At 47.7% G+C, this 15,904-nt stretch overlaps 1 protein-coding gene across 2 annotated transcripts in view; it reads right to left on the bottom strand.

The window, feature by feature from the left end:
* Positions 1 to 15,508, bottom strand: part of MICALL1 (MICAL like 1) — a 71,661-nt gene extending 56,153 nt beyond the window's left edge. The window contains exons 1-2 of one of the 2 annotated variants that reach the window (XM_073549533.1): positions 15,023 to 15,508; positions 9,446 to 9,494 (exon numbers count right to left, since the gene is read on the bottom strand). In XM_073549533.1, coding sequence (XP_073405634.1) covers positions 9,446 to 9,494; positions 15,023 to 15,168 — 195 coding nt within the window. In that variant the 5' untranslated portion in view covers positions 15,169 to 15,508. The remainder of the gene's footprint in view (positions 1 to 9,445; positions 9,495 to 15,022) is intronic. The other variant, XM_073549532.1, reaches the window with a different exon arrangement.
* Positions 15,509 to 15,904: the final 396 nt, after the last annotated feature.

Here is a 15,904-nt window from a genome sequence, read left to right on the forward strand (position 1 = left end):
GAGAATTTTGATGGTCGATTTGATCGATTCCATCTTGAATTTTTCGTTCTTGATATAGCAATTCAGTCTTTTTAAATTTATGATGGTGCGGAAGGTGTTGTCTGGTTTGGTTACTAGGAAGAGAGGCGAGTAGAATCCCCTGCCTCTCTCCTGTGGGGGAACCTCCTGTAGGACTTTTTTGTCCAACATACTCAGGACCTCCTTTTCGAGGGCGTCTTGTTCGTTTTTTGACGACCTTATCGGGGTAATTATATATTTTTGCGGCAGGAGAGAATAAAAGTTTATCCTTAATCCTGATCTTACAAGATTTATCAGCCAGGGATTGTTGGATATTTTCTCCCAGGCTGAGAGGAAAAAACTTAGTCTCCCTCCCACCCTGGGCCCAGTCACTTGGCGGGTTTTTTATCCCGGGACGAGTTACCGAAGATGAACCCCCTGTCCCTTCTTCTGTCTTCCCATTTTTGGTCTCTCGGGGGTCTCCTCTGAAAGAACTTTTTGTTCCGAAAGGACCGTTTAAAGCCTGTGGAGCTCACTGGTCCTAGGTTTGGGAAGCCTTTCTTTTTGTCGCCTGCCTTTTCGAGGATGTCATCCAAAGTTTCCCCGAAGAGGAATTTCCCTTCACAGGGAATGGCGCATAACTTCATTTTTGTCTGGAGATCGCCCGGCCAACATTTTAACCATAAAGCTCTTCTAGCTGCATTCGACAAGGCTGCCGTTTTGGATGACAATCTTATCGAATCAGCCGAAGAGTCGGCCAGGAAGGCTGCCGCCCCTCTTATCATTGGCATGGATTCCAGGATTTTATCTCTGGGAACCCCTTCCCTTATCTGTCTCTCCAATTGGTCTATCCATACCATAAGAGCTCTGGAGGTACAGGTTGCCGCTACCGCCGGCCTGATGTTTCCCCCTGCTGATTCCCAGGTGCCCTTAAGTAGGGTATCCGCTTTTTTATCTAACGGGTCTTTCAGAGTACCCATATCTTCAAAGGGGAGTGCAAACCTTCTTGAAGCTTTGGCTACCGCCACGTCTAGTTTGGGGGCCTTATCCCACGATGTGGATGCCTCCTCATCAAATGGGTACTTTCTTTTGATGGAAGGAACTGTAGAGTATTTCCTATCCGGTTTTTCCCATTCTTTATCTATGAGGCCTTGGACGTTCTTATTTAACGGAAATACCCTCCGTTTCTTTTGACCCAGTCCTCCGAACATAATGTCCTGGACTGATCTATCAGTCCGGGGGTCCTCCACCCCCATAGTGGATCTTACCGCTTTTACTAAGGCATCCACTTCGTCCAGGGGGAAACAATGACGACCTTCCGTCTCCTCTTCGGAGGATGACGAGTCGGTATTTACAGTATGGGAGGTGACTTCCCCTGACGATAAGCTCTCTGATTGGGACTCTATTACCACGTCCCCCTTCCTTCCTTTCCCATTTTTTGGATGAAAGGGCACTCTGAATTTCTGCGTGGATTACCGCCCTTAGGTCTGCGGCATGATCCGGGGTTTCACCGCCGAGGACCTCCTGTATACAGGAGTCACACAATTTTTTCTCCCAGGGCGTTGGTAATGGTTTCCTACAGGTGGGGCATTCCCTGTTCTTGGTTTTTTCTCTCTTCTTTCCCTGATAAGGGAAAGAAGTCTATTACAATGGGGAACATTCACGAAGATCCACTTACCCCCCATGCGCGGTTGCAGGTACCGGTTCTGGAAGTGGATCCAAATCCCTCACTGGGCGATCCATGGCAGGTGACTTGCTCCTTGCAGTTGAATGCTGCGTGGAGTGACTACTGGACCGGCTCCCCCGTCTGTCTTTATCCTTTTGGCGGTGCTGGTGATGCTGCCTATGTTGCTGCTGCTGCTTAGGCTGCTGTAGCTCCTCATGCTGGTCGCTATCCATCACGCCTGAACGCTTCCAGCCCTGAGGCTGCTTCAGCGTTCCAAATTTGAATAAGCCGCCCTGGCGTCACCTGTTCCCGGCCTGCACCGCTGCCTCCCCCGGGGAGTGCGCACTGCGCATGTGCCGACCGCGGGGACCCGGAAGTTTCTCCTTCTACTTCCGGGGCAGCGCCATCTTGGTACACCTCTGTACCCGGCGCTGCCCCTACACCGGCGTCCCCCGGCCCCTACTCCTCCCGGAGCGGCGGCCCGGTCCTCCCCGCCCGCTCACCCTGGACAGCCCCTCAGCTGCAGCGGTGGCGGCTTCGGCAACCGACCCCGCCGCGACAGGGGCCTTCCCGCTGTCTGACCGCGGACGGGACGGTCCCGGATCTTCAGTAAGTGCTGCGCTCCTGCTGCCGTGGTTCACCCGTCAAGGACAGGAACCCAACTGGGGGCGGAGGAGAGGTGCCGCTCTTTTGTCTGTAGGTTCCTGTCCTTGATGGGCGGACCCCCTCTCTCCGTGGTGCTGTCATGGGTGAGGGAGAACTATGCAATTCTGATATATCTCTCTATTTATATGCCGGAACAATCAGATAACAGAGAATAAATGCAGTAAAAGCTGGTCACAGCAGATAAAAAAAAATATTTGCCCTTTTTGTAACTTACTTACAAAATCACATATACAAAGTGAGACATTATACCAGTTTTCTGTATAGGGAAGAAAAAACCCTGCAGGTCTGATACAATGTAAATATAAATAGGACTTTTACAATAAGAAACTAAATGGAGGGTTTTTTTTTTATTTGGGGGGGGGGGGGGAAATTAGGTTCAGCTGCAAGGAAAAAAAAAAAAAAAAAACACAAACTTTGTAAAGGAAGGCTTATAAAGTTCATTCCCCAAAAATCTAGTTATCCCCTAACCATGAGATAGAAGCTAGCTTGCAGATCGATGGATGTCCCCAGCCATCCCAAGATTGGCACTTAGAGTCGTGAGAACGAGGCTCTGCAGCCCCATCCTGACTGGAGGTGCTAGTCCCGTAGACAATGAATGGAGGCTGAAAATCAGAACGGAGGGCCAAGCGCTGTCCTCCTGGTTCTAAATCCCCCAACTCTGGATTGCTGGGGGTCAGGTTTCGGCCAACTTTAATGTGCATGGAGTCATTATAATAACATTAGACCTGCTTCCCCCTCCTGTTTGGACATTTTTGTAAAAATGTCCATCACAAAAAAAAAAAAAAACACAGCCTCTTTGTAAGTAAGATAGTTACTAATGGGCAGATTTTACTATACTTTGATTTATTACTACCTATAACAGTATTATATATGGTAATTAGTATAATTACATTGTAGGCGGAAATCCTTTTTAAATAGTGAAAATTATATGTGAAGATGTAAAAACACTGCAAACATCGCTCTCGTGTGTGTACGGATCAATGAAACTCTGAGTCCGTGTGCCTGATGAGAAAAACACGGACAGCACTAGGACGGGTCACGCGGGTGTGTGACGGTAGCCCGAGGCCTCCTTTACATACACATTTGACCACCTGTCTTTGCTGCCCAGAACCACCAATGATAGCGCAGCTTTCACTTTACCACAGCAGTGCAAGAAACCAAGGCTGAGCTCCGAACACCACAGACAACCCATACAAGAAGTAACCCCCAATGATCTGGACTTTTCTAAATTTGCTATAGACTTACAAATAACTTCTAGCTGCAGTGCTACTGACCCATCTCTTAAAAAAAAAAATGTATATATTTTAAAATAAAGTTTCTTAAAATTGAAAACAACCCCCCCCCTCCCCCCCGCAAAATGGTGCCCATTACTTGGTTTCCGGTTAACATATGGTGCTATACATGCGAGTTGAGGTACACTGTGACCCCATCTGAGAATGATCACAGCCGGTGTACATGGCCTCCGGATATGTTGGACACATTGAAATAAAATATAAACTACCAGTTAGCGGCCTACATTTATCGAGGAGTTTACACCAGTTGTTTTTTCGACACAAAGACCCACAAAATTGACAGTAAAGAGATGGTCATATCTCACTGGACATCATTCACAGAAAGGTTGTAGATTAATAGACGTTAATAAAAGTTAATTTTTATTCACACCTTCCCTCTTCTCTGAACCACGCTCACACCAAAAGCTGAAAGAGTCAGTGTGGTGAACAGGAGGAGGCAGGTCCAGGGACGTCGAAACGGATTTATTAAGCTTTAGACAGAAATTTGGGAGGCAAATTTGGACATGTACGTTTCAATGTCTGACTAAAAAAAATGTAGTAAATTTATTAAGTGGAGTGCGCCTTATTCAGAGAAATGTACTCCATTATTATTTTTCGGAGTGGCGTATAACTGCCCCGCTGGGTGTGGAGCCTCCTGAGCTCTCTGCACACAAGGCGCAGAGGGAGACCTCATTCTGGGCTTCCTCCGCCTCGGACACTGCTGCCTTCCTCCCTTACTCGGTTGTTTGCTATAAAATTGCACGCTTTGAGGAGAAAAGACAGCGTGTAACATGTTTCACCATGTGTCTCTGGATTTTGGATTCTCTGCTCAGACGAAGGAGTCAGATTTCATGTGTGATATCATGCATTTGGCAATGAAATCCTGACTTCTCCAGTTTGGATACAGGTCTCATGCAGGCACGCCCAAAAACCTGTCTGTCGGACTGTGTATGAAACTGGAAGCAATTACATTATAGACTTATTAATATTCTTTGTGTCTGCTTTGACATAGTAAAAAAAATTAAAAAAAAATTAACAAAAAAAGAAAATCAGGAGTGCACTGCTCCAGTCTTTGGCCTCCTGCTTTGCCGGGAGCGGTGCGCTCCTGAAGATTAATGGCTTACTTGCAGCAGTCACGCTGCTGGCCTGAAATGTGCCCTCTCCTAGGCTGCGAGCAGAGCGAGCTTTGCCTCTGAAACATGGGGGCAGCGCAGGGGGGCGCAGGCTGGTCAGAGCTGACCTGCTTTAAAGAATTGCTTGCTTACAGCGAGCAATCCTTGCCTAGGTAACCGGCCATTCTAACCTAGTACACTAGAACATCCCTCCATTTTCGAGACCGCAGAGCATTTTTAATAAGAGGTAAATTTTTATTTTTACAAGCACTTTGCAGTTTTACCCATTTATAAACATGACAACCCCTTTAATGTTTTTTATGCCTCCTCGGCATGTGTATAAAGGCTTAAGACATATCCCCAACATTTCAAGTGTTTTATTATTTCCCATGTGCATCCATAATACAACAAACTCATGTCCCTGCAGTATCCAGCCTACAATGGCACAGTGACAAATCTAATTCTACTACTGCAACGGGGGAATTAAGCCCTTATCCCCCGGAGGCATTTTTGGTTTTGTGTTTGTTTTTTGCTCCCCTTGTTCCCAGAGCCATAACTTTACTTTTCAGTCAAAATGGCCATGTGAGGTCTCGTTTTTTGCAAGACGAGTTGTACTTTTGAACAACACAATTGGTTTTAACATATCGTGTACTGGAAACCGGGAAAAAATCCAAGTGCGGTGAAAATGCAAAAAATTGAAATTCCACTCTTGTGTTTTGGATTTTTTTTTTCCCCAGGTTCACTAGTTGCTAAAACTAACCTGCCCTTATTATTATTCTCCTGGTCATTACGAGTTCACAGACACTAAACATGTCTAGATTCTTTTTTATTTAAGTGGTGAAAAAAAAAAAAAAAAAATGGCGCCATTTTCCGAGGCTCGTAGAGTCTCCATTTTTTGTGATCTGGGGCTGGGTAAGGGCTTATTTTTTGCGCACCAAGATGACTATTAATGATACCATTTTGGTGCAGATACGATCTTTTGATCGCCTGTTATTGCAATGTAGCAGCGACCAAAAAAATCGTAATTCTGGCGATTTGAATTTTTTTCATGCTACACCGTTTACCGATCGGGTTAATTCTTTTCATATATTGATAGATTTGGCGATTCTGAAAGCGGTGATACCAAATATGTGCATGTTTGATTTATTTTGAATGGGGCGAAAGGGGGGTGATTTGAACTTTTTTTATTTAATAATAAATATTTTTTATAGCGCCAACATATTCCGCAGCACTTTACATTATAGAGGGGACTTGTACAGACAATAGACATTACAGCATAACAATCACATAGATCATAACAGATACCAAGAGGAATGAGGGCCCTGCTCGCAAGCTTACAATCTATGAGGAAAAATGGGAAAATATTTTTAAAAACTTTTTTTTTTTATGTTTCAATAGTCTCCATGGGAAACCAGAAGCTGCAGTTGTCTGATCAGCTCTGCTACATACAGGCGATGATCAGCTCGCCTGTATGTAGCAGAAATGCTCACTTGCTATTAGTGCCGACCACCAAGCGGCGCTCATAGCAATCTGGCTTTGATAACCATAGAGGTCTGCTGGAGACCTCTGGTTTTCATGCTAACCCATCAGTGACCCACGATCACGTGACGGGTCACCGATGGGCGGGATTTCCAGCGTGCCTACCGGAAGAACGAGTTAAATGCCACAGTTGGAAAGGGGTTGAAAAAAAGTTTTATTCTGCTGTGAAGGCAATGGCTTCAGCACTCATGGATGTCATGAAACCCTGATCTTACAATACCGTCATGTATATGGTTGTACGTTGGATCAGTGAATAACAATGGGGTTCTGATATGAGTGATGATCGGTGGGGGTGCGACACCCCCTCTGATCAGCTATTATCAGTGTCGTCCGGAACTGACCAGTCAGAGCTATAGGGAGCAGCTCTGCTTACTGTATAGTGGCCGGGTACTGCACATCCACCCCTATTGATTTGAATACTGGGTGGATGTGCAGTACCATGCCATGGCTACTATGCTGTAGATGGAGCTGTACTATAACTGGTCAGTTACAGCCGCCGCCAACAAAAACTGCTGATCGGCAGAGGTGCAGGGTGTCACACCCCCACCGATCACACACTGATGACCGATCCCAAGGATAGGCCCTCATTATTAAAGTAGTGGACAACCCTTTAAGTACATCCAATAATCAACAGCTTGTAGTACCTTTATCAGCAATAACTTGAAGAATTCATTTTCTGTATGATTTTATCAGTCGCTCACATAGCTCTGGAGGGATTTTGCGCCACTCTTCTTTACATCGTTGGTTCAGTTCATTGAAGTTTGTGGGCATTTGTTATGTACAGCTCTTTTAATGTCCTTGCGACAGGATTTCCATTGAGTTGAGGTCTGGATTTTGACTCACCTATTGCAACATATCAATTATTTTATTTTCCAGCTATTCTGGTGTAGATTTGCTGATGTACTTGCATGACCTAGGTCTGGCCAATCTTTCGCTTCTGGATAGATGACCTCACATGTGACTCAAATACTTTGGTATACAGATGAGTTCACGGTCGCCCCTCCACCAACATGCTTGACAGTTTCTTGTGATGTGTTTGGCAATAAAGCCCTGCACCACTTTGACAAACATATCCACTTAGGTCTCGTGGTTCCAAAGGACATTGCTATAGAAGTCTTATAGGCTTTTCAGATGGAACTTCACAAAATATATCTGTGTTGCCATGTTCTTATTAGAAATAAGAGACCTTTTCCTGGTAATCCTTTTAAACAAGTCATACTTGTTCAGTCTTTTTCCAAATGTACGGCCATTAACTTGAATATGTAACATTCTGAGTCCGAGTTGTAGCTCTTGAGTTTCTGACCTTGGGGTGAACGTCCACTTCTGCTAAGATTGTCAATTGTCTTGTATGTTTTCCACTTAATCTTTCATACTGTAGAATGATGGACTACAAATTGTTTCGAAATGGCCTTATAACCATTCCCAAAATGATTTGCATCAATAACAGCTTCTCTATTGCTGATATCTTTCCTCCTTCACACTGTATAACATATTAACATGCCCAAATCCTCCAGATGAGCACACTGCCAAACCTTCTGCTTTTGTAGAAGTGGTTACACTTACTGATGACCAATCAACTGGTTAGCTGCACCAGGCTGCTACCTACTCTCTTAATTCCTTCGTAGGCAGTAAGGGTTTAATTTTTTTTTTTTTAATACTGCTTCTGCATTTTGGCCCAGATTTTGTTAAACGGTATGTTGTAATTCATTATGTATTGTTCATCACTACTTCCATAATTTTAAGACCTATTCTCCAAGCAATGCCCAGTGTATAGGAGTCAAAATTGAACACTAGGACTTTTCCATTTGCATTAAGGAATATCCAATATATGTATATAACCTATATAAGTGTCTTGTTAATTGGGCATTTCAAACATCACCTTTCCACAAGAATGACCGATCAATAAGTGTGCAACCAGTAGGCCACCACCAATCCATATAGTAGGTGCATGCTACAGGACATAGACCTTCAACAAAAAAGCAGTTTCGCTTTGCTCATATTATAAGCAGGGCAATAGTTTGGTGTGCGCAAATATAAATATATGGCCATATAGTTGCAAAGGTCTGCTATGAATTACTGTTAAAACACCAATCCGGAGTTTTTTGTTTTTTTTATTGCACCGCGGGTGTGATGCTTTAAATGTAATTCCCCCTGTCTCATACTCACCTGCCGCTGCCTTCATCTTTTTCCAGCGTCATTCCCATCTATCTCCTGCAAAAAGTGACCTGCCGGCAGCTCCAGTGTTTCATGGAGCAAGTCAGACATCACTTTACAATACATCTCTGAGAGAGCCTGGTTTCTGGCTCTCAGACTTGCATTGAGCTCTTGTAACGTACCTTTTGATTTCTGCCCAATCAGAAGTTACAGGCACAAGATGGCGCTGAGGGACCGAAGAGGCGTCGGTAAAAGGTGAAGTCGCAGGAAGGCGAGAATAAGAATGGGGGCAGGGGCCTTACATTTAAAATGCCACTCTGTTGCTTTAAAAAAAATAAAAACCTACATACTGTGCAGGAAAAAAAAAATCCTAATTCTCGTGTGAACAAAGCCCAGGTTACCTCTGTACATAAGTTGTTGTTGACACTTTTTTGGGGGGATGGGTATAAAATTATGCTTTTCTAGACAACAGATTGAACAGATATAGCGCTATCATATTCCACAACACTTTACATACATTATCATCACTGTCCCCAATGGGGCTCACAATCTAGATTCCCTACCAAATTTTCTTTGGGGTGTGGGAGGAAACCAGAGAACTCGGAGGAAACCCACACAAACACGAGGAGAACGGACAAACTCCTTGCAGATCTTGTTCTTGGTAGGATTTGAACCCAGGACCCCAGCACTGCAAGGCTGCAGTACTAACCACTGAGCCATCGTGCTGCCCATCTCAGTAATAGGAACGTCTGTCTTCACTGAATACAGATGCTACCTCAAAACTGAGAATTTTGATTGATTGATCCTGGCAAAGAAAGAAGCGGATTTCCCTGATATGATATATTACAAAGTTGTTTATTTTCAAGTGTACTATGGAAAAGAATGAAAAAAAAAAATAAATAAATAAAGAGTCAATCAGGGAGCAAAGCAAAAAAAGAAGGAAACGACAAGAAGAACAGAACTGTGCCATTCATAATGCCCACATGCCAGGATAATCCACACCATTCATACCCAACCTCCACGTCCAGCCCACAACTCACCAGTCGATTGTTCTCGAAGACTTTCTCTTTTGATAGAGAATCAAAGTCTCTGAGGAAGAAATGAGAGAAGAAATGAGCTGTACAGATCTGTCAGCAGGAAGACGAAACAGAGCCAGGTCACAGCATGTGGGCACAATCTCCAGACTAAAGGGCCCGTTACACATAGCGATATCGCTAGCAATATCGCTGTAACGTCACTGGTTTTGTGACGTTATAGCGATATCGCTATGTGTGATACTTGCATCTGACCGGCTCCCCCGCTGGTTATTGCTGATCGCGCGAGAACATCCTGGACCATTTCTCGTTGGGCGCTTCCTGCTGTGGCGACGAGCGACGCGTGGACGCGGGCGGGAGGACGTCAGGATCGCCTCGTCTGACAGGTAAGTAGCGACCCCCGTCCGCTGCGATGTCGCTGGTGAGATCTGCCTGTGTGGCAGCTCACTAGCGACCACTTAGCGATGCACCAGCGATCCATATCGTTGTCGGGATCGCTGGTGCATCGCTTAGTGTAACGGTACCCTTAAGGTTTCACCTCTTCCCCAATGACTAGTAAAAAAGAAATATATTCCTACAAACAAGGAGTAGCTCAAAGGACATGGACATATTTGTACACAAGCCAACCGCACGTCCATGGCTGCAGACCAGTCCTTAATACGACCGTGCTTTATACATCATGTCCTCTACAGCAGCAAAGGATGAAGTGCTGCCAAGAACCATCATTTTTAAGCTTGCTTCACCCCACGAATAAGTTTTCCATGTTAGGTGATTTCGACAGTCTGATACATGGGTTAACAATGTTTCCGCGAATTCTCATTCCCAATTATTGGCCATTGTAAACAGGCTCTAACTTCTCTCTCTTCTTATATTTTAAGCTATTAGATGACCACATCAGAGTTGATCTAAACTTTGCTCTGATGTGGTCATAAGTCAGCTTACAAGAATTCAGAAGCCTCCACAGACGCCTTGAATTCAGCCTCAGGAGCATTTCTACATGAGACTAAACTTGCTTCATGCTGGCAGCTCAGTACCGGATAAGCACAATCAGAGAGCTTCTGAGAACTTCTGCTCGTATGTACAAATACATGTGTATGGAGAGTAAATCAGTCTGTTCTTATGCACAAAAGAAACCATCGGAAGTCTGAAGGAGGCCTAAAGCACATGCTCGGCTCAGGTCATTAATCTTCAGGCTACACAGGGTCACCTTTACTGTAAAATGGCTATTGTGCTGTAACTTTCCTGCAGGAAGCACGGATCATGCGGACTAAAAGTGATTAGAAGATTCTGAATGTTATTGTTTCGTTATTTGAGTCTCCGACATAATCTGGACTAGACCGAATCTCAAATGTTACAAAGTGAGATGAGCAATACCTGATCTACTGGTAATACAGCAAAATGTGACATATACCATAATTATGTACGATGAGCACAGAAACACATGAGTGTGACTCACAGGAGCGACTGACGAACAATGAGAGCAGACTACAAACTATAGATGGGCAGAACATCACACCAGCACACAGCCATCCCAAACTCACCCTCCAAACTGGGGGGCAACTACACTCCTCTCACAAGTGATCATCCAACTTTCCCTAGGTGGCAAGTCTGAGTAACGCTGCCTATATACACAGGTTTAGGGACTGCTGATAAGAACTTTCTGCCCAAAAAATGAAGCAATGATGAAGTGTTCCTATTATACTTATCCCATCCCTAACCCACCTCTTCAACCTATCACCAACGTCAGGTACCTTCCCTTCTGCTTTCAAACATGCCACAATCACACTTATCCTTAAAAAGCCAACCCTCGACCCAACCACTATGTCCAGCTATCTCCCAATATCCTTGCTCCTATTCGCTTCCAAACTCCTGGAGCTGCACGTCCACGCTGAACTTTCCTCCCACCTCTCATCTAAATTGCTCTTTGACAATTTTCAATCTGGTTTCCGTCCCCACCACTCCACTGAGACAGCCCTGACCAAAATTACTAATGACCTACTTACAGACAAAGCAAACGGACAATACTCTATACTCCTGCTTCTACACCTGTCCTCTGCATTCGACACAGTTGACCACTGCCTCCTACTACAGATCCTCTCCTCCTTTGGCATCAAAGACCTCGCCCTATCCTGGATCTCCTCATACCTTTCCAACCGCACATTCAGCGTCTCCCACTCCTACACTACCTCCTCATCCCACCTCTCTCTGTTGGAGTCCCCCAAAGCTCTGTTCTTGGACCCCTACTCTTTTCAATCTATACACTTGGCCTGGGGCAACTCAAAGTCCCACGGATTCAAGTACCACCTTTATGCTGATGACACTCAGATCTACCTCAGACGTCACCTCTCTGCTGCCCAGAATCCCAGAGTGTATCAGCCATATCCTCCTTCTCGCTTCCTCAAGCTCAATGTGGACAAATCTGAACTCCTCTTTCCTCCATCTCACAGTTCTTCCTTACCTGACCTATCACAATTAATGACATCATGCTTTCCCCCGTACCGGAAGTCCGCTGCCTCGGAGTAACCTTTGACTTTGTCCTGTCAGACTGAACATCCAAGCTCTACCTCCTGTTGCCTCCAGCTCAAAAAGATTTCCAGAATCCATCCTTTCCTCAACCCTCAATCTACTAAAATGCTTGTGCATGCCCTCATCATCTCCCGCCTCGACTACTGCAACATCCTTTTCTGTGGTCTCCCTGCCAACACCCTCTTACCTCTCCAGTCCATCCTTAAATCTGCTGACTGACTAATTCATCTCTCTCCTCGCTACTCCTCCGCTTCTCCCCTCTGCAAATCTTTTCACTGATTCCCATTCCCTCAGCGTATCCAGTTCAAACTACTAATACTGACCTACAAGGCCATCTATAACCTGTCTCCCCCATATGTCTCTGAACTAATCTCCCGATATCTTCCCTCACGTAATCTCCGGTACTCCCAAGACCTCCTTCTCTCCTCCACGCTTATTCGCTCCTCACCCAACCGCCTCCAAGACTTCTCCCGAATATCCCCCAAACTCTGGAATTCTTTGCCCCAACATGTCCGACTATCAACCACATTCGGATCCTTCAGACGGAACCTGAAAACCCACCTCTTCACCACTACCGGAGATATCGCATCAACCAACACTGGAGCTGCTGCAACCCCCCAACCTACCGTCACCTTCCCCACCATCCTGTAGCATGTAAGCCCGAAAGGGCAGGGTCCTCTCCCCTCTGTATCAGTCTGTCATTGTTAGTTTGTTTACTGTAAATGATATCTGCAATTAGTATGTAACCCCTTCTCATGTACAGCACCATGGAATCAGTGGGGCTATATAAATAAATAATAATTATACTTTCCCTACGATTGCTCCACTCCTGATTTTGGTTTATAAATACTGATATAAAATACTGATCAAATACTGAACGTGTGAACGTGGCTTTGGGAGTGACAGATACTGATTGATGGCAGAGATATGACATGTAGAATACGAGATCTGCCATCTGTTTAACAGTTGTTGAGGCCAAGTGACAGATCTGAATCCCATGAATGAAAACGCAGACCAGGCCATGGATCACAGCAGAAATGGATTTAAAATTCGGCTTTCTAATAAGGTGGTATTCTATCTTCTACAGTCATGGCACATTGCTGGACATGCCATCATTTAGGAATGGTGGGAGTCTGACTTCTGGGACACCCACCAGTTCCAAGAATGAATGTGCTCAAGAGCTTGTGTAGCAGAGCGACCCCTCACAGCATTGTCTCAGCCAGGAAACTGTAGGGAGACCCCATTCAGTCCCCTTGTAAAGACTGGAGGGCCAGGGCGACTACAACCAGACGTGACTATAAGAGCAGTGCCGCGACCGCAATCGCTACAACCAGACGTCACTATAAGAGCAGAGCCGCAAGCGCAATCCCTACAGCCCCACGTCACTATAAGAGCAGAGTCGCGACCGCAATCGCTACAGCCCCACGTCACTATAAGAGCAGAGTCGCGACCGCAATCGCTACGGCCCCACGTCACTATAAGAGCAGAGTCGCGACCGCAATCGCTACGGCCCCACGTCACTATAAGAGCAGAGTCGCGACCGCAATCGCTACAGCCCCACGTCACTATAAGAGCAGAGTCGCGACCGCAATCGCTACAGCCCCACGTCACTATAAGAGCAGAGTCGCGACCGCAATCGCTAGGGCCCCACGTCACTATAAGAGCAGAGTCGCGACCGCAATCGCTACAGCCCCACGTCACTATAAGAGCAGAGTCGCGACCGCAATCGCTACAGCCCCACGTCACTATAAGAGCAGAGTCGCGACCGCAATCGCTACAGCCCCACGTCACTATAAGAGCAGAGTCGCGACCGCAATCGCTACAGCCCCACGTCACTATAAGAGCAGAGTCGCGGCCGCAATCGCTACAGCCCCACGTCACTATAAGAGCAGAGTCGCGGCCGCAATCGCTACAGCCCCACGTCACTATAAGAGCAGAGTCGCGGCCGCAATCGATACAACCAGACGTCACTATAAGAGCAGAGTCGCGGCCGCAATCGATACAACCAGACGTCACTATAAGAGCAGAGTCGCGACCGCAATCCCTACAACCAGACGTCACTATAAGAGCAGAGTCGCGACCGCAATCGCTACAACCAGACGTCACTATAAGAGCAGAGTCGCGACCGCAATCGCTACAACCAGACGTCACTATAAGAGCAGAGCCGCAAGCGCAATCCCTACAGCCCCACGTCACTATAAGAGCAGAGTCGCGACCGCAATCGCTACAGCCCCACGTCACTATAAGAGCAGAGTCGCGACCGCAATCGCTACAGCCCCACGTCACTATAAGAGCAGAGTCGCGACCGCAATCGCTACAGCCCCACGTCACTATAAGAGCAGAGTCGCGACCGCAATCCCTACAGCCCCACGTCACTATAAGAGCAGAGTCGCGACCGCAATCGCTACAGCCCCACGTCACTATAAGAGCAGAGTCGCGACCGCAATCGCTACAGCCCCACGTCACTATAAGAGCAGAGTCGCGGCCGCAATCGCTACAGCCCCACGTCACTATAAGAGCAGAGTCGCGGCCGCAATCGCTACAGCCCCACGTCACTATAAGAGCAGAGTCGCGGCCGCAATCGATACAACCAGACGTCACTATAAGAGCAGAGTCGCGACCGCAATCGATACAACCAGACGTCACTATAAGAGCAGAGCCGCGACCGCAATCTGTACTATGGCCAGTATCTGGTAAGGTGGAGAGGGAGCTCTCGCTAAGTCGGGGGGGGGGGGCCGCGGGGGCCCCTCGGGACGGCCAGGTGGAGGGGGCCCCTCGGGACGGCCAGGTGGAGGGGCCGCGGGGGCTCTCGGGACGGCCAGGTGGAGGGGCCGCGGGGGCTCTCGGGACGGCCAGGTGGAGGGGCCGCGGGGGCTCTCGGGACGGCCAGGTGGAGGGGCCGCGGGGGCTCTCGGGACGGCCAGGTGGAGGGGCCGCGGGGGCTCTCGGGACGGCCAGGTGGAGGGGCCGCGGGGGCTCTCGGGACGGCCAGGTGGAGGGGCCGCGGGGGCTCTCGGGACGGCCAGGTGGAGAGTGGGTTCTCGGGCCGGTACTTACATCAGGTCTGGCCGGTGACGATGAATGAGAGCGCAGAAAGCCAGTCCATCCCGGAAAGAGGAGCTGAGGTCGGAGACGCGGACCCCGGGGTAGCCCTCGCACTGCCGGGCGCACCACTGCTGCAGGTTCTTAGAGGCAGACATCATCGCAGCCTGATGCAGGCAGCGGGTGAGGGGCTCTCGAGGTCACCGCAGGGGCACAAGGTGTCGCTAATGTCAAGTGCGGCGGCGGTCAGGACTGGGGCGTGCGGGCCACAATGAGGCGGGGCTCTCCGCTGGCTCCCGGGGTCCGGCAATCTCAGGATCGCACCCCGGGTCTTCCTTGCTTGTTTCCGGGCAGTGTCTGCTGCACCGTCCCCGCCTCTCCTCACTGCTCCGCCCAGAGGACAGACGGAGCGGTAGGGGGCGCTGCGGACACACACACACATTACCAGCCACTGAGCTACTGGCTCCAGGTACGTGCCCGGCGCCATGAAGACAGCGGGACCTGACACCGCACTGCGCGCATCCTATGAAGAACTCAGTGCGCCAATCACAGTCAGGATTCATTTTTCTGCTTTGCGGGTTGTGAAATGAGAGACGTGATCTGATTGGCTGCTGTGGGACGTTCTTGTCTGAGGCACTGGGGAAAGTTCTGAAAACTAGTGCAAAGGTAAAGGGGAGTTACCCATAGCAACCGGTCACTTCCGGAGGTGGAGTCTGGTTACCATGGTCATTGCGTCCACTTCCTAGCACACAAGCCATGTAAATTACACAGGAGAGCCACCTGTGCAACACCGATATATGGAACCCTGTGCTCCTCTTAATGCACAATTCCACCTGCTCTGGGGGTGGTAGTGGCCCCTTAGGATCTCTTGGGTCCCCCATGGTATGTCCACTCCTG

Source organism: Dendrobates tinctorius, unplaced genomic scaffold (genome assembly GCF_039654945.1).
Source record: "Dendrobates tinctorius isolate UK_male_01 unplaced genomic scaffold, ASM3965494v1 ptg000159l, whole genome shotgun sequence".
Taxonomy (NCBI): Eukaryota; Metazoa; Chordata; class Amphibia; order Anura; family Dendrobatidae; genus Dendrobates; species Dendrobates tinctorius.